General features: G+C 34.9%; 2 protein-coding genes across 2 annotated transcripts; both read right to left on the bottom strand.

Annotated features, from left to right (window-relative positions):
* Positions 1-1,347: 1,347 nt before the first annotated feature.
* LOC128156381 (transforming growth factor-beta-induced protein ig-h3-like) lies at positions 1,348-7,662 on the bottom strand. Its single transcript, XM_052818491.1, has 12 exons — positions 7,284-7,662; positions 6,931-7,178; positions 6,642-6,828; positions 6,457-6,555; positions 6,260-6,370; positions 6,083-6,171; positions 2,824-2,971; positions 2,414-2,628; positions 2,125-2,311; positions 1,940-2,038; positions 1,743-1,853; positions 1,348-1,654 (listed from the first exon to the last, which is right to left on the bottom strand). Exons 1-12 carry the CDS (start codon positions 7,543-7,545, stop codon positions 1,515-1,517), a joined length of 1,896 nt encoding a protein of 631 aa, XP_052674451.1. The 5' UTR covers positions 7,546-7,662; the 3' UTR covers positions 1,348-1,514.
* A 2,714-nt stretch (positions 7,663-10,376) lies between these two features.
* On the bottom strand, positions 10,377-16,516 carry LOC128156462 (transforming growth factor-beta-induced protein ig-h3-like). The gene is made up of 12 exons (XM_052818626.1): positions 16,306-16,516; positions 15,953-16,200; positions 15,664-15,850; positions 15,479-15,577; positions 15,282-15,392; positions 15,105-15,193; positions 11,853-12,000; positions 11,443-11,657; positions 11,154-11,340; positions 10,969-11,067; positions 10,772-10,882; positions 10,377-10,683 (listed from the first exon to the last, which is right to left on the bottom strand). Exons 1-12 carry the CDS (start codon positions 16,502-16,504, stop codon positions 10,544-10,546), a joined length of 1,833 nt encoding a protein of 610 aa, XP_052674586.1. The 5' UTR covers positions 16,505-16,516; the 3' UTR covers positions 10,377-10,543.
* Positions 16,517-19,392: the final 2,876 nt, after the last annotated feature.

Genomic DNA, 19,392 nt, shown 5'->3' with positions numbered 1-19,392 from the left:
TCGTTATAACAAAGTTCGAAACCCTTGCATGAAGAACATCATTATCATTGCAGCGAACTTTTGTGTTCATGTTATATGATGTCCGTATTTGAGTAAAAAGATCAGTGTTTTTTTCATGATATCGATCAAAATCTCTTTGCAAATCAAGGTTTTGATATGACTTGAATGATAAGAATTAGGCAATAATATTAATCATACGTTGATATGTAAGATTTCCTGGCAATACTTTAATGTAGGATAAAAACAAGAATGTCCATAATTGAGTCCACTGAGCACCATTACGTCAACGTCGTCAGAAACAAACTCAGGTACTATATCCTTTGCCTTAACAGAGGGCATTTTTATGGAGAATTTTATAATCAACCGTTTGTCGTGTTGTTCAAAAACTCGGATGGGTCTGATTTTCAAATAGCATATTTTGCGGGGACAAACATGTCTTTGCTTCTGTTTGTTCAAACTTTCAATTTCAGTTCAAAATTTAAACAGTGAACAATTTTATCATTATTGTCGTGTTCATTGACAATCACATATAATTCCAGATCGTTTTCTGAGAGATGATCGAGCATACATAGTGTATGAAAAATTGACAATAACAAACCGTGAACCATCTCAAATATTCATAAAACGACCTACAAATTCAAAGCAGAGCAACACGGACCTCCATATAGATAGAGGTAGGATCAGGTGCCTAGGAGGAGTGGTTATCCTCTGCTGACCGGTCACACCCGCCGTGTGCTCTTTGTCGTAATTGGGAGAAAAGCCCGGAAAAATCCGTAAGACAATAAGAATTCATAAATAGATTTGCTAACAGTGGGGCACAATTGGTACCCGTGGGAATTCCAACAGGTTTTTCGAAAGACTTGATTTCCAAAAACTACATAGATGTTGTCTATCACAAAACTCAAGCATCTTCTTAATGTCAACTTCAGAGTACTTGTGTGTGCAATCAGAACGGTTTTTAACAAAAAATGTTTAGATTTCCAATGACAACTTAAGCATTTTTACGTATAAAACGAAGTATAACATTAGGTATAAAAATAAATTCCGTAATTGGTACCTCCATTCTGCTACCACAAAGTGATAATTATAAATACTTTCAACAAAATAAATAATACCTATTTATCGATTTAAATGAATCTTCCTTGTTCGAAAACTTATAAACCAAGATATTTTTAAAAAATAAAAATTGGCAAACATAAACGTTTTTCAATGAACGAAATTCAGCATCTCCATTCTTTAACAACATAATAGAAGTTTGGGGTTGATTTTATTGTCCAATGAAACAGTTTGCTCAGCGTTAAACATACTTTTAAACAACGATACGTAATTAAGAATAAAGGCTCCAAGTTTTCCGTTTTGACATTATTTATTGCAAAACATTTGTGTTTTCACTCAGTGGGTAACAATAAGCATATTAAATAACAAAATGTACGATAGCATTTGCAAAGTGTGATGCTATGAACAAAGGCATGAGGTGAAAAATGTGAAAATGTCGTAATGGTTTGTTCAAATAATTACTTTCTTCCCAATATCGAAGAAAAGATATGGCGGGCTGGAATAAGAACGTGATCAATGATGTGTACAACACCGTTGGTGGCGCTAATGTCGGCTTTTGTCACGTGAGCACGGTGATTAATAACAACACCATTAGTACCTGTAATGAAACAAGAAAAAGTTTAAATGACGAGAATCGATTGATCAACTGATTTAGGTTCCGACAATGAAATGGTCTTAATACTTACTGACTCCAAGTCTGATGACGTCATGGTGAGAATCTAGAGTTGCGAGGTGTTCTCGGTTGTACAATCCAGCTGAGTATTCAGTGTGAGGAACGACGTGGTACTCCAGAATTTCTACAAAATTGGCATTCATACTTTATTTGAAATCAAAAATCAAAACTTTTTAAAGTTTTTTGATCTTGAAAATGGTATACTAGTACCTTTCAGAAGCTGTGGGTTGCTTTTCAGATTGTTTAATACATGACTGCCAAGTCTATTAAATGCAGCGTTGGTTGGTGCAAATACCGTTAGAGCATCTCCTAAACAAAAAAGGGGTTTCTCCATAAGGATACAGATGCAAAAGGAGGTTCGAAATGTACAAGAAGAACACAGGTGAATAGAGTACCCTGTAGTGCCCCGGCCAATCCTGCTGATTGGACCTGAGACAGAAGGGTGCTCAGGTCGCTGTTGCCGGCCACCAAATCCACAATGCTTCCTGAAGGAGGCATCATTACAGTGTCAATCACGTGCACCATACCATTTGAGGCGGTCAGGTCAAAGTGTGTGATTTTGGATCCTTCCACAGTCACCACCTACCAACAAAGAGTTCTTTTTTTATGGGACTTCTATTTTCATTCACTTTTTGAGACAAATTGCCTCTACAAATGTAGGAGACACCAAATAGGAACACTTACGTGATTGTGATTATAGATGTTAAATCTGATTTTGGTTCCAGCCAAAGTCTCCAACTGAAGCTCATTGGATGCATCGGCCTTGTGAATGGAACCTTTGACCACGTGGTATTTCAGTATATTTGCCAAGGCGGCGGTATCTCTCTGTAGACCGTCAAGGACAGACTGGGGAAGTTTGGAGAATGCAGCATTTGTTGGAGCAAATATGGTGTACTCTCCTGTAATAGTAAAACAACTCGTATTAGTATTCACTTGGTTCATCTCTTTGTTAAAAATGGAATAACATCATTTATATTGTTTTGTATTTGACAATAATTAGAAAATCAATCACCAGCTCAGTTGTCCTGCTCGTTGACAAAATAATTTAAACAACAATTTTTTGAAATACAAATTAACTATATCATGCAAAATACCTGATAAGAGAGCGTCAGCCAGACCGGCTTGCTTGACAAGAGATATTAAAGTCGTCTCCCCGTCGTTTTGTAAAACCTCTACCAGGTTTCCTCCAAACACACTCTGCACAAACACGGTCAAAGCTACTAAAGCGATCATCATGGGTGGCTTAAAGTTGTGGTGTGTAAGAGAAAAAATGTGAAGACAAAAGCAATTCCGATACATATTTATAGCATTTCAATTTATGTAATCCTTTTTAACATCCGTCATGAAAATGTGTCCATGTTCATTCTCATTCTTTTAAGAATACGAAATATATCAGTGGGTTCCCGACAGGGCATCATATAGAATATAATCTTTGAATAGGTTAAGATTTTATCCAATTCCCAAATTCAGCAGTTTAACTAGGAAAAATAATGTTCAAAGAAATGGTCATTCAATAAATGATGTAGATGATTAACTTATTTGAAATGGATTGTTTTGAAATTTCAACGCTGACCAAGACCTTCCGTGCACCTCTTGAAGTGGAATGGTGTTTCGTAAGGTGAAGACAGTTATCTCTAGAGAAAATGACCACACGTGCATTTACATGACATTCATGATATCAGTCTTGCTGTGTATTCATTGGATAATTGTTTACAACACAAACTAGATTTCAACGTTTTATTACTCTGAGTAAATAAAGATAGCCATACAATTACGAAACAAAAACAAACACCCATAGAAATTTATCCTGTATTTGTTGATATGAAAAGAACGAGCATATTGAATTTTGCCGTCAGATGCGCAGCGAATATATATATATATATATATATATAATTGGCGAGAATCAAAAAGAAAGGACATTTTCAGACCAAGCAACTGTTTAAACAAAAACTGTACGATAGAAAGGGGTTTATTTATACCTTCAGTTTATCGATATTGTTTTTACCCCTAATTCTTTAACTAGAACGAAAACAAAGGGACTAAACTTATTTCGCACCAACTAATAACACTGGTTTGAAAACATTCACAGAATGGCTGTAAGAGCATCCATAAAAGTTTGACTTTTGCGTAGCTAAATCTCAAATTTTGTTCACAAAAATCAAGAATGGACAGATTATGTGAACGCCGACTTCCTAAATTGAAAATAGACGATAAGAAACAAAGAAAACTTGACATGTTTCGTTTATTTTAGGTGTTTAAATATAGAGTCAACGAGACGCGTCAAAATAAGGTTGCGATAAGTTTGAAATTGCTCCGGATCATTGAACGTAGGCAAGTTTATCAGCTTTTCATAGATGATCTAATGATGTCATGGACAAGAAAGAATTGATACAATTCATCCTTGCTTACTTTCTGTTTCAAGGGCTCAATGATTTCCGAGCATCCATTTATATCATTTTATGATGGAGGGACATGAGTTGATGTTATTTATTTTCTCTGCACGAATATTAAATTTCTTCCAACCTCTCTCTTTAGTTGAAAATATCAAATTGAAATATGAAAAACGCTATCTATTCTAATCATGCTATACGTTTATCCCATTTTCCCATTCAAAAAGTATGGAAAAATACACGCTTCAACTTTCTAGATTTAAAGCAACAATAAAAAAATAAATATTTTTATTTAGATATATGTTGGCTTAAACTTATCGTATCATCAGCCATAGTTACTCCAAAACAAAAATGAACATTTCACACTAGGTCTTTAACACAATTTTTATAGCTCATCGTCGTTATAACAAAGTTCGAAACCCTTGCATGAAGAACATCATTATCATTGCAGCGAACTTTTGTGTTCATGTTATATGATGTCCGTATTTGAGTAAAAAGATCAGTGTTTTTTTCATGATATCGATCAAAATCTCTTTGCAAATCAAGGTTTTGATATGACTTGAATGATAAGAATTAGGCAATAATATTAATCATACGTTGATATGTAAGATTTCCTGGCAATACTTTAATGTAGGATAAAAACAAGAATGTCCATAATTGAGTCCACTGAGCACCATTACGTCAACGTCGTCAGAAACAAACTCAGGTACTATATCCTTTGCCTTAACAGAGGGCATTTTTATGGAGAATTTTATAATCAACCGTTTGTCGTGTTGTTCAAAAACTCGGATGGGTCTGATTTTCAAATAGCATATTTTGCGGGGACAAACATGTCTTTGCTTCTGTTTGTTCAAACTTTCAATTTCAGTTCAAAATTTAAAGAGTGAACAATTTTATCATTATTGTCGTGTTCATTGACAATCACATATAATTCCAGATCGTTTTCTGAGAGATGATCGAGCATACATAGTGTATGAAAAATTGACAATAACAAACCGTGAACCATCTCAAATATTCATAAAACGACCTACAAATTCAAAGCAGAGCAACACGGACCTCCATATAGATAGAGGTAGGATCAGGTGCCTAGGAGGAGTGGTTATCCTCTGCTGACCGGTCACACCCGCCGTGTGCTCTTTGTCGTAATTGGGAGAAAAGCCCGGAAAAATCCGTAAGACAATAAGAATTCATAAATAGATTTGCTAACAGTGGGGCACAATTGGTACCCGTGGGAATTCCAACAGGTTTTTCGAAAGACTTGATTTCCAAAAACTACATAGATGTTGTCTATCACAAAACTCAAGCATCTTCTTAATGTCAACTTCAGAGTACTTGTGTGTGCAATCAGAACGGTTTTTAACAAAAAATGTTTAGATTTCCAATGACAACTTAAGCATTTTTACGTATAAAACGAAGTATAACATTAGGTATAAAAATAAATTCCGTAATTGGTACCTCCATTCTGCTACCACAAAGTGATAATTATAAATACTTTCAACAAAATAAATAATACCTATTTATCGATTTAAATGAATCTTCCTTGTTCGAAAACTTATAAACCAAGATATTTTTAAAAAATAAAAATTGGCAAACATAAACGTTTTTCAATGAACGAAATTCAGCATCTCCATTCTTTAACAACATAATAGAAGTTTGGGGTTGATTTTATTGTCCAATGAAACAGTTTGCTCAGCGTTAAACATACTTTTAAACAACGATACGTAATTAAGAATAAAGGCTCCAAGTTTTCCGTTTTGACATTATTTATTGCAAAACATTTGTGTTTTCACTCAGTGGGTAACAATAAGCATATTAAATAACAAAATGTACGATAGCATTTGCAAAGTGTGATGCTATGAACAAAGGCATGAGGTGAAAAATGTGAAAATGTCGTAATGGTTTGTTCAAATAATTACTTTCTTCCCAATATCGAAGAAAAGATATGGCGGGCTGGAATAAGAACGTGATCAATGATGTGTACAACACCGTTGGTGGCGCTAATGTCGGCTTTTGTCACGTGAGCACGGTGATTAATAACAACACCATTAGTACCTGTAATGAAACAAGAAAAAGTTTAAATGACGAGAATCGATTGATCAACTGATTTAGGTTCCGACAATGAAATGGTCTTAATACTTACTGACTCCAAGTCTGATGACGTCATGGTGAGAATCTAGAGTTGCGAGGTGTTCTCGGTTGTACAATCCAGCTGAGTATTCAGTGTGAGGAACGACGTGGTACTCCAGAATTTCTACAAAATTGGCATTCATACTTTATTTGAAATCAAAAATCAAAACTTTTTAAAGTTTTTTGATCTTGAAAATGGTATACTAGTACCTTTCAGAAGCTGTGGGTTGCTTTTCAGATTGTTTAATACATGACTGCCAAGTCTATTAAATGCAGCGTTGGTTGGTGCAAATACCGTTAGAGCATCTCCTAAACAAAAAAGGGGTTTCTCCATAAGGATACAGATGCAAAAGGAGGTTCGAAATGTACAAGAAGAACACAGGTGAATAGAGTACCCTGTAGTGCCCCGGCCAATCCTGCTGATTGGACCTGAGACAGAAGGGTGCTCAGGTCGCTGTTGCCGGCCACCAAATCCACAATGCTTCCTGAAGGAGGCATCATTACAGTGTCAATCACGTGCACCATACCATTTGAGGCGGTCAGGTCAAAGTGTGTGATTTTGGATCCTTCCACAGTCACCACCTACCAACAAAGAGTTCTTTTTTTATGGGACTTCTATTTTCATTCACTTTTTGAGACAAATTGCCTCTACAAATGTAGGAGACACCAAATAGGAACACTTACGTGATTGTGATTATAGATGTTAAATCTGATTTTGGTTCCAGCCAAAGTCTCCAACTGAAGCTCATTGGATGCATCGGCCTTGTGAATGGAACCTTTGACCACGTGGTATTTCAGTATATTTGCCAAGGCGGCGGTATCTCTCTGTAGACCGTCAAGGACAGACTGGGGAAGTTTGGAGAATGCAGCATTTGTTGGAGCAAATATGGTGTACTCTCCTGTAATAGTAAAACAACTCGTATTAGTATTCACTTGGTTCATCTCTTTGTTAAAAATGGAATAACATCATTTATATTGTTTTGTATTTGACAATAATTAGAAAATCAATCACCAGCTCAGTTGTCCTGCTCGTTGACAAAATAATTTAAACAACAATTTTTTGAAATACAAATTAACTATATCATGCAAAATACCTGATAAGAGAGCGTCAGCCAGACCGGCTTGCTTGACAAGAGATATTAAAGTCGTCTCCCCGTCGTTTTGTAAAACCTCTACCAGGTTTCCTCCAAACACACTCTGCACAAACACGGTCAAAGCTACTAAAGCGATCATCATGGGTGGCTTAAAGTTGTGGTGTGTAAGAGAAAAAATGTGAAGACAAAAGCAATTCCGATACATATTTATAGCATTTCAATTTATGTAATCCTTTTTAACATCCGTCATGAAAATGTGTCCATGTTCATTCTCATTCTTTTAAGAATACGAAATATATCAGTGGGTTCCCGACAGGGCATCATATAGAATATAATCTTTGAATAGGTTAAGATTTTATCCAATTCCCAAATTCAGCAGTTTAACTAGGAAAAATAATGTTCAAAGAAATGGTCATTCAATAAATGATGTAGATGATTAACTTATTTGAAATGGATTGTTTTGAAATTTCAACGCTGACCAAGACCTTCCGTGCACCTCTTGAAGTGGAATGGTGTTTCGTAAGGTGAAGACAGTTATCTCTAGAGAAAATGACCACACGTGCATTTACATGACATTCATGATATCAGTCTTGCTGTGTATTCATTGGATAATTGTTTACAACACAAACTAGATTTCAACGTTTTATTACTCTGAGTAAATAAAGATAGCCATACAATTACGAAACAAAAACAAACACCCATAGAAATTTATCCTGTATTTGTTGATATGAAAAGAACGAGCATATTGAATTTTGCCGTCAGATGCGCAGCGAATATATATATATATATATATAATTGGCGAGAATCAAAAAGAAAGGACATTTTCAGACCAAGCAACTGTTTAAACAAAAACTGTACGATAGAAAGGGGTTTATTTATACCTTTAGTTTATCGATATTGTTTTTACCCCTAATTCTTTAACTAGAACGAAAACAAAGGGACTAAACTTATTTCGCACCAACTAATAACACTGGTTTGAAAACATTCACAGAATGGCTGTAAGAGCATCCATAAAAGTTTGACTTTTGCGTAGCTAAATCTCAAATTTTGTTCACAAAAATCAAGAATGGACAGATTATGTGAACGCCGACTTCCTAAATTGAAAATAGACGATAAGAAACAAAGAAAACTTGACATGTTTCGTTTATTTTAGGTGTTTAAATATAGAGTCAACGAGACGCGTCAAAATAAGGTTGCGATAAGTTTGAAATTGCTCCGGATCATTGAACGTAGGCAAGTTTATCAGCTTTTCATAGATGATCTAATGATGTCATGGACAAGAAAGAATTGATACAATTCATCCTTGCTTACTTTCTGTTTCAAGGGCTCAATGATTTCCGAGCATCCATTTATATCATTTTATGATGGAGGGACATGAGTTGATGTTATTTATTTTCTCTGCACGAATATTAAATTTCTTCCAACCTCTCTCTTTAGTTGAAAATATCAAATTGAAATATGAAAAACGCTATCTATTCTAATCATGCTATACGTTTATCCCATTTTCCCATTCAAAAAGTATGGAAAAATACACGCTTCAACTTTCTAGATTTAAAGCAACAATAAAAAAATAAATATTTTTATTTAGATATATGTTGGCTTAAACTTATCGTATCATCAGCCATAGTTACTCCAAAACAAAAATGAACATTTCACACTAGGTCTTTAACACAATTTTTATAGCTCATCGTCGTTATAACAAAGTTCGAAACCCTTGCATGAAGAACATCATTATCATTGCAGCGAACTTTTGTGTTCATGTTATATGATGTCCGTATTTGAGTAAAAAGATCAGTGTTTTTTTCATGATATCGATCAAAATCTCTTTGCAAATCAAGGTTTTGATATGACTTGAATGATAAGAATTAGGCAATAATATTAATCATACGTTGATATGTAAGATTTCCTGGCAATACTTTAATGTAGGATAAAAACAAGAATGTCCATAATTGAGTCCACTGAGCACCATTACGTCAACGTCGTCAGAAACAAACTCAGGTACTATATCCTTTGCCTTAACAGAGGGCATTTTTATGGAGAATTTTATAATCAACCGTTTGTCGTGTTGTTCAAAAACTCGGATGGGTCTGATTTTCAAATAGCATATTTTGCGGGGACAAACATGTCTTTGCTTCTGTTTGTTCAAACTTTCAATTTCAGTTCAAAATTTAAACAGTGAACAATTTTATCATTATTGTCGTGTTCATTGACAATCACATATAATTCCAGATCGTTTTCTGAGAGATGATCGAGCATACATAGTGTATGAAAAATTGACAATAACAAACCGTGAACCATCTCAAATATTCATAAAACGACCTACAAATTCAAAGCAGAGCAACACGGACCTCCATATAGATAGAGGTAGGATCAGGTGCCTAGGAGGAGTGGTTATCCTCTGCTGACCGGTCACACCCGCCGTGTGCTCTTTGTCGTAATTGGGAGAAAAGCCCGGAAAAATCCGTAAGACAATAAGAATTCATAAATAGATTTGCTAACAGTGGGGCACAATTGGTACCCGTGGGAATTCCAACAGATTTTCGAAAGACTTGATTTCCAAAAACTACATAGATGTTGTCTATCACAAAACTCAAGCATCTTCTTAATGTCAACTTCAGAGTACTTGTGTGTGCAATCAGAACGGTTTTTAACAAAAAATGTTTAGATTTCCAATGACAACTTAAGCATTTTTACGTATAAAACGAAGTATAACATTAGGTATAAAAATAAATTCCGTAATTGGTACCTCCATTCTGCTACCACAAAGTGATAATTATAAATACTTTCAACAAAATAAATAATACCTATTTATCGATTTAAATGAATCTTCCTTGTTCGAAAACTTATAAACCAAGATATTTTTAAAAAATAAAAATTGGCAAACATAAACGTTTTTCAATGAACGAAATTCAGCATCTCCATTCTTTAACAACATAATAGAAGTTTGGGGTTGATTTTATTGTCCAATGAAACAGTTTGCTCAGCGTTAAACATACTTTTAAACAACGATACGTAATTAAGAATAAAGGCTCCAAGTTTTCCGTTTTGACATTATTTATTGCAAAACATTTGTGTTTTCACTCAGTGGGTAACAATAAGCATATTAAATAACAAAATGTACGATAGCATTTGCAAAGTGTGATGCTATGAACAAAGGCATGAGGTGAAAAATGTGAAAATGTCGTAATGGTTTGTTCAAATAATTACTTTCTTCCCAATATCGAAGAAAAGATATGGCGGGCTGGAATAAGAACGTGATCAATGATGTGTACAACACCGTTGGTGGCGCTAATGTCGGCTTTTGTCACGTGAGCACGGTGATTAATAACAACACCATTAGTACCTGTAATGAAACAAGAAAAAGTTTAAATGACGAGAATCGATTGATCAACTGATTTAGGTTCCGACAATGAAATGGTCTTAATACTTACTGACTCCAAGTCTGATGACGTCATGGTGAGAATCTAGAGTTGCGAGGTGTTCTCGGTTGTACAATCCAGCTGAGTATTCAGTGTGAGGAACGACGTGGTACTCCAGAATTTCTACAAAATTGGCATTCATACTTTATTTGAAATCAAAAATCAAAACTTTTTAAAGTTTTTTGATCTTGAAAATGGTATACTAGTACCTTTCAGAAGCTGTGGGTTGCTTTTCAGATTGTTTAATACATGACTGCCAAGTCTATTAAATGCAGCGTTGGTTGGTGCAAATACCGTTAGAGCATCTCCTAAACAAAAAAGGGGTTTCTCCATAAGGATACAGATGCAAAAGGAGGTTCGAAATGTACAAGAAGAACACAGGTGAATAGAGTACCCTGTAGTGCCCCGGCCAATCCTGCTGATTGGACCTGAGACAGAAGGGTGCTCAGGTCGCTGTTGCCGGCCACCAAATCCACAATGCTTCCTGAAGGAGGCATCATTACAGTGTCAATCACGTGCACCATACCATTTGAGGCGGTCAGGTCAAAGTGTGTGATTTTGGATCCTTCCACAGTCACCACCTACCAACAAAGAGTTCTTTTTTTATGGGACTTCTATTTTCATTCACTTTTTGAGACAAATTGCCTCTACAAATGTAGGAGACACCAAATAGGAACACTTACGTGATTGTGATTATAGATGTTAAATCTGATTTTGGTTCCAGCCAAAGTCTCCAACTGAAGCTCATTGGATGCATCGGCCTTGTGAATGGAACCTTTGACCACGTGGTATTTCAGTATATTTGCCAAGGCGGCGGTATCTCTCTGTAGACCGTCAAGGACAGACTGGGGAAGTTTGGAGAATGCAGCATTTGTTGGAGCAAATATGGTGTACTCTCCTGTAATAGTAAAACAACTCGTATTAGTATTCACTTGGTTCATCTCTTTGTTAAAAATGGAATAACATCATTTATATTGTTTTGTATTTGACAATAATTAGAAAATCAATCACCAGCTCAGTTGTCCTGCTCGTTGACAAAATAATTTAAACAACAATTTTTTGAAATACAAATTAACTATATCATGCAAAATACCTGATAAGAGAGCGTCAGCCAGACCGGCTTGCTTGACAAGAGATATTAAAGTCGTCTCCCCGTCGTTTTGTAAAACCTCTACCAGGTTTCCTCCAAACACACTCTGCACAAACACGGTCAAAGCTACTAAAGCGATCATCATGGGTGGCTTAAAGTTGTGGTGTGTAAGAGAAAAAATGTGAAGACAAAAGCAATTCCGATACATATTTATAGCATTTCAATTTATGTAATCCTTTTTAACATCCGTCATGAAAATGTGTCCATGTTCATTCTCATTCTTTTAAGAATACGAAATATATCAGTGGGTTCCCGACAGGGCATCATATAAAATATAATCTTTGAATAGGTTAAGATTTTATCCAATTCCCAAATTCAGCAGTTTAACTAGGAAAAATAATGTTCAAAGAAATGGTCATTCAATAAATGATGTAGATGATTAACTTATTTGAAATGGATTGTTTTGAAATTTCAACGCTGACCAAGACCTTCCGTGCACCTCTTGAAGTGGAATGGTGTTTCGTAAGGTGAAGACAGTTATCTCTAGAGAAAATGACCACACGTGCATTTACATGACATTCATGATATCAGTCTTGCTGTGTATTCATTGGATAATTGTTTACAACACAAACTAGATTTCAACGTTTTATTACTCTGAGTAAATAAAGATAGCCATACAATTACGAAACAAAAACAAACACCCATAGAAATTTATCCTGTATTTGTTGATATGAAAAGAACGAGCATATTGAATTTTGCCGTCAGATGCGCAGCGAATATATATATATATATATAATTGGCGAGAATCAAAAAGAAAGGACATTTTCAGACCAAGCAACTGTTTAAACAAAAACTGTACGATAGAAAGGGGTTTATTTATACCTTCAGTTTATCGATATTGTTTTTACCCCTAATTCTTTAACTAGAACGAAAACAAAGGGACTAAACTTATTTCGCACCAACTAATAACACTGGTTTGAAAACATTCACAGAATGGCTGTAAGAGCATCCATAAAAGTTTGACTTTTGCGTAGCTAAATCTCAAATTTTGTTCACAAAAATCAAGAATGGACAGATTATGTGAACGCCGACTTCCTAAATTGAAAATAGACGATAAGAAACAAAGAAAACTTGACATGTTTCGTTTATTTTAGGTGTTTAAATATAGAGTCAACGAGACGCGTCAAAATAAGGTTGCGATAAGTTTGAAATTGCTCCGGATCATTGAACGTAGGCAAGTTTATCAGCTTTTCATAGATGATCTAATGATGTCATGGACAAGAAAGAATTGATACAATTCATCCTTGCTTACTTTCTGTTTCAAGGGCTCAATGATTTCCGAGCATCCATTTATATCATTTTATGATGGAGGGACATGAGTTGATGTTATTTATTTTCTCTGCACGAATATTAAATTTCTTCCAACCTCTCTCTTTAGTTGAAAATATCAAATTGAAATATGAAAAACGCTATCTATTCTAATCATGCTATACGTTTATCCCATTTTCCCATTCAAAAAGTATGGAAAAATACACGCTTCAACTTTCTAGATTTAAAGCAACAATAAAAAAATAAATATTTTTATTTAGATATATGTTGGCTTAAACTTATCGTATCATCAGCCATAGTTACTCCAAAACAAAAATGAACATTTCACACTAGGTCTTTAACACAATTTTTATAGCTCATCGTCGTTATAACAAAGTTCGAAACCCTTGCATGAAGAACATCATTATCATTGCAGCGAACTTTTGTGTTCATGTTATATGATGTCCGTATTTGAGTAAAAAGATCAGTGTTTTTTTCATGATATCGATCAAAATCTCTTTGCAAATCAAGGTTTTGATATGACTTGAATGATAAGAATTAGGCAATAATATTAATCATACGTTGATATGTAAGATTTCCTGGCAATACTTTAATGTAGGATAAAAACAAGAATGTCCATAATTGAGTCCACTGAGCACCATTACGTCAACGTCGTCAGAAACAAACTCAGGTACTATATCCTTTGCCTTAACAGAGGGCATTTTTATGGAGAATTTTATAATCAACCGTTTGTCGTGTTGTTCAAAAACTCGGATGGGTCTGATTTTCAAATAGCATATTTTGCGGGGACAAACATGTCTTTGCTTCTGTTTGTTCAAACTTTCAATTTCAGTTCAAAATTTAAACAGTGAACAATTTTATCATTATTGTCGTGTTCATTGACAATCACATATAATTCCAGATCGTTTTCTGAGAGATGATCGAGCATACATAGTGTATGAAAAATTGACAATAACAAACCGTGAACCATCTCAAATATTCATAAAACGACCTACAAATTCAAAGCAGAGCAACACGGACCTCCATATAGATAGAGGTAGGATCAGGTGCCTAGGAGGAGTGGTTATCCTCTGCTGACCGGTCACACCCGCCGTGTGCTCTTTGTCGTAATTGGGAGAAAAGCCCGAAAAAATCCGTAAGACAATAAGAATTCATAAATAGATTTGCTAACAGTGGGGCACAATTGGTACCCGTGGGAATTCCAACAGATTTTCGAAAGACTTGATTTCCAAAAACTACATAGATGTTGTCTATCACAAAACTCAAGCATCTTCTTAATGTCAACTTCAGAGTACTTGTGTGTGCAATCAGAACGGTTTTTAACAAAAAATGTTTAGATTTCCAATGACAACTTAAGCATTTTTACGTATAAAACGAAGTATAACATTAGGTATAAAAATAAATTCCGTAATTGGTACCTCCATTCTGCTACCACAAAGTGATAATTATAAATACTTTCAACAAAATAAATAATACCTATTTATCGATTTAAATGAATCTTCCTTGTTCGAAAACTTATAAACCAAGATATTTTTAAAAAATAAAAATTGGCAAACATAAACGTTTTTCAATGAACGAAATTCAGCATCTCCATTCTTTAACAACATAATAGAAGTTTGGGGTTGATTTTATTGTCCAATGAAACAGTTTGCTCAGCGTTAAACATACTTTTAAACAACGATACGTAATTAAGAATAAAGGCTCCAAGTTTTCCGTTTTGACATTATTTATTGCAAAACATTTGTGTTTTCACTCAGTGGGTAACAATAAGCATATTAAATAACAAAATGTACGATAGCATTTGCAAAGTGTGATGCTATGAACAAAGGCATGAGGTGAAAAATGTGAAAATGTCGTAATGGTTTGTTCAAATAATTACTTTCTTCCCAATATCGAAGAAAAGATATGGCGGGCTGGAATAAGAACGTGATCAATGATGTGTACAACACCGTTGGTGGCGCTAATGTCGGCTTTTGTCACGTGAGCACGGTGATTAATAACAACACCATTAGTACCTGTAATGAAACAAGAAAAAGTTTAAATGACGAGAATCGATTGATCAACTGATTTAGGTTCCGACAATGAAATGGTCTTAATACTTACTGACTCCAAGTCTGATGACGTCATGGTGAGAATCTAGAGTTGCGAGGTGTTCTCGGTTGTACAATCCAGCTGAGTATTCAGTGTGAGGAACGACGTGGTACTCCAGAATTTCTACAAAATTGGCATTCATACTTTATTTGAAATCAAAAATCAAAACTTTTTAAAGTTTTTTGATCTTGAAAATGGTATACTAGTACCTTTCAGAAGCTGTGGGTTGCTTTTCAGATTGTTTAATACATGACTGCCAAGTCTATTAAATGCAGCGTTGGTTGGTGCAAATACCGTTAGAGCATCTCCTAAACAAAAAAGGGGTTTCTCCATAAGGATACAGATGCAAAAGGAGGTTCGAAATGTACAAGAAGAACACAGGTGAATAGAGTACCCTGTAGTGCCCCGGCCAATCCTGCTGATTGGACCTGAGACAGAAGGGTGCTCAGGTCGCTGTTGCCGGCCACCAAATCCACAATGCTTCCTGAAGGAGGCATCATTACAGTGTCAATCACGTGCACCATACCATTTGAGGCGGTCAGGTCAAAGTGTGTGATTTTGGATCCTTCCACAGTCACCACCTACCAACAAAGAGTTCTTTTTTTATGGGACTTCTATTTTCATTCACTTTTTGAGACAAATTGCCTCTACAAATGTAGGAGACACCAAATAGGAACACTTACGTGATTGTGATTATAGATGTTAAATCTGATTTTGGTTCCAGCCAAAGTCTCCAACTGAAGCTCATTGGATGCATCGGCCTTGTGAATGGAACCTTTGACCACGTGGTATTTCAGTATATTTGCCAAGGCGGCGGTATCTCTCTGTAGACCGTCAAGGACAGACTGGGGAAGTTTGGAGAATGCAGCATTTGTTGGAGCAAATATGGTGTACTCTCCTGTAATAGTAAAACAACTCGTATTAGTATTCACTTGGTTCATCTCTTTGTTAAAAATGGAATAACATCATTTATATTGTTTTGTATTTGACAATAATTAGAAAATCAATCACCAGCTCAGTTGTCCTGCTCGTTGACAAAATAATTTAAACAACAATTTTTTGAAATACAAATTAACTATATCATGCAAAATACCTGATAAGAGAGCGTCAGCCAGACCGGCTTGCTTGACAAGAGATATTAAAGTCGTCTCCCCGTCGTTTTGTAAAACCTCTACCAGGTTTCCTCCAAACACACTCTGCACAAACACGGTCAAAGCTACTAAAGCGATCATCATGGGTGGCTTAAAGTTGTGGTGTGTAAGAGAAAAAATGTGAAGACAAAAACAATTCCGATACATATTTATAGCATTTCAATTTATGTAATCCTTTTTAACATCCGTCATGAAAATGTGTCCATGTTCATTCTCATTCTTTTAAGAATACGAAATATATCAGTGGGTTCCCGACAGGGCATCATATAGAATATAATCTTTGAATAGGTTAAGATTTTATCCAATTCCCAAATTCAGCAGTTTAACTAGGAAAAATAATGTTCAAAGAAATGGTCATTCAGTAATGATGTAGATGATTAACTTATTTGAAATGGATTGTTTTGAAATTTCAACGCTGACCAAGACCTTCCGTGCACCTCTTGAAGTGGAATGGTGTTTCGTAAGGTGAAGACAGTTATCTCTAGAGAAAATGACCACACGTGCATTTACATGACATTCATGATATCAGTCTTGCTGTGTATTCATTGGATAATTGTTTACAACACAAACTAGATTTCAACGTTTTATTACTCTGAGTAAATAAAGATAGCCATACAATTACGAAACAAAAACAAACACCCATAGAAATTTATCCTGTATTTGTTGATATGAAAAGAACGAGCATATTGAATTTTGCCGTCAGATGGGCAGCGAATATATATATATATATATAATTGGCGAGAATCAAAAAGAAAGGACATTTTCAGACCAAGCAACTGTTTAAACAAAAACTGTACGATAGAAAGGGGTTTATTTATACCTTCAGTTTATCGATATTGTTTTTACCCCTAATTCTTTAACTAGAACGAAAACAAAGGGACTAAACTTATTTCGCACCAACTAATAACACTGGTTTGAAAACATTCACAGAATGGCTGTAAGAGCATCCATAAAAGTTTGACTTTTGCGTAGCTAAATCTCAAATTTTGTTCACAAAAATCAAGAATGGACAGATTATGTGAACGCCGACTTCCTAAATTGAAAATAGACGATAAGAAACAAAGAAAACTTGACATGTTTCGTTTATTTTAGGTGTTTAAATATAGAGTCAACGAGACGCGTCAAAATAAGGTTGCGATAAGTTTGAAATTGCTCCGGATCATTGAACGTAGGCAAGTTTATCAGCTTTTCATAGATGATCTAATGATGTCATGGACAAGAAAGAATTGATACAATTCATCCTTGCTTACTTTCTGTTTCAAGGGCTCAATGATTTCCGAGCATCCATTTATATCATTTTATGATGGAGGGACATGAGTTGATGTTATTTATTTTCTCTGCACGAATATTAAATTTCTTCCAACCTCTCTCTTTAGTTGAAAATATCAAATTGAAATATGAAAAACGCTATCTATTCTAATCATGCTATACGTTTATCCCATTTTCCCATTCAAAAAGTATGGAAAAATACACGCTTCAACTTTCTAGATTTAAAGCAACAATAAAAAAATAAATATTTTTATTTAGATATATGTTGGCTTAAACTTATCGTATCATCAGCCATAGTTACTCCAAAACAAAAATGAACATTTCACACTAGGTCTTTAACACAATTTTTATAGCTCATCGTCGTTATAACAAAGTTCGAAACCCTTGCATGAAGAACATCATTATCATTGCAGCGAACTTTTGTGTTCATGTTATATGATGTTCGTATTTGAGTAAAAAGATCAGTGTTTTTTTCATGATATCGATCAAAATCTCTTTGCAAATCAAGGTTTTGATATGACTTGAATGATAAGAATTAGGCAATAATATTAATCATACGTTGATATGTAAGATTTCCTGGCAATACTTTAATGTAGGATAAAAACAAGAATGTCCATAATTGAGTCCACTGAGCACCATTACGTCAACGTCGTCAGAAACAAACTCAGGTACTATATCCTTTGCCTTAACAGAGGGCATTTTTATGGAGAATTTTATAATCAACCGTTTGTCGTGTTGTTCAAAAACTCGGATGGGTCTGATTTTCAAATAGCATATTTTGCGGGGACAAACATGTCTTTGCTTCTGTTTGTTCAAACTTTCAATTTCAGTTCAAAATTTAAACAGTGAACAATTTTATCATTATTGTCGTGTTCATTGACAATCACATATAATTCCAGATCGTTTTCTGAGAGATGATCGAGCATACATAGTGTATGAAAAATTGACAATAACAAACCGTGAACCATCTCAAATATTCATAAAACGACCTACAAATTCAAAGCAGAGCAACACGGACCTCCATATAGATAGAGGTAGGATCAGGTGCCTAGGAGGAGTGGTTATCCTCTGCTGACCGGTCACACCCGCCGTGTGCTCTTTGTCGTAATTGGGAGAAAAGCCCGAAAAAATCCGTAAGACAATAAGAATTCATAAATAGATTTGCTAACAGTGGGGCACAATTGGTACCCGTGGGAATTCCAACAGATTTTCGAAAGACTTGATTTCCAAAAACTACATAGATGTTGTCTATCACAAAACTCAAGCATCTTCTTAATGTCAACTTCAGAGTACTTGTGTGTGCAATCAGAACGGTTTTTAACAAAAAATGTTTAGATTTCCAATGACAACTTAAGCATTTTTACGTATAAAACGAAGTATAACATTAGGTATAAAAATAAATTCCGTAATTGGTACCTCCATTCTGCTACCACAAAGTGATAATTATAAATACTTTCAACAAAATAAATAATACCTATTTATCGATTTAAATGAATCTTCCTTGTTCGAAAACTTATAAACCAAGATATTTTTAAAAAATAAAAATTGGCAAACATAAACGTTTTTCAATGAACGAAATTCAGCATCTCCATTCTTCAACAACATAATAGAAGTTTGGGGTTGATTTTATTGTCCAATGAAACAGTTTGCTCAGCGTTAAACATACTTTTAAACAACGATACGTAATTAAGAATAAAGGCTCC

Source organism: Crassostrea angulata, chromosome 7 (assembly GCF_025612915.1).
Source record: "Crassostrea angulata isolate pt1a10 chromosome 7, ASM2561291v2, whole genome shotgun sequence".
NCBI classification, from domain to species: Eukaryota; Metazoa; Mollusca; class Bivalvia; order Ostreida; family Ostreidae; genus Magallana; species Magallana angulata.
This window is presented reverse-complemented; position numbering and strand designations above follow the sequence as displayed.

Bases quoted from the DNA above. Each gene is read 5' to 3' on its own strand.
- LOC128156381 (XM_052818491.1), bottom strand. From the start codon at position 7,545: ATGTATCGGAATTGCTTTTGTCTTCACATTTTTTCTCTTACACACCAC. The intron at 7,179-7,283 runs GTCAACGAGCAG...AGATGAACCAAG, and splicing joins ATTGTTGTTTAAATTATTTT to TGAATACTAATACGAGTTGT. The intron at 1,854-1,939 runs GTACTAGTATAC...CCAATTTTGTAG, and splicing joins CAACCCACAGCTTCTGAAAG to AAATTCTGGAGTACCACGTC.
- LOC128156462 (XM_052818626.1), bottom strand. From the start codon at position 16,504: ATGATGATCGCTTTAGTAGCTTTGACCGTGTTTGTGCAGAGTGTGTTT. The intron at 15,851-15,952 runs GTAAGTGTTCCT...CTTTGTTGGTAG, and splicing joins ACATCTATAATCACAATCAC to GTGGTGACTGTGGAAGGATC. The intron at 15,194-15,281 runs GTAAGTATTAAG...GTTTCATTACAG, and splicing joins CGTCATCAGACTTGGAGTCA to GTACTAATGGTGTTGTTATT.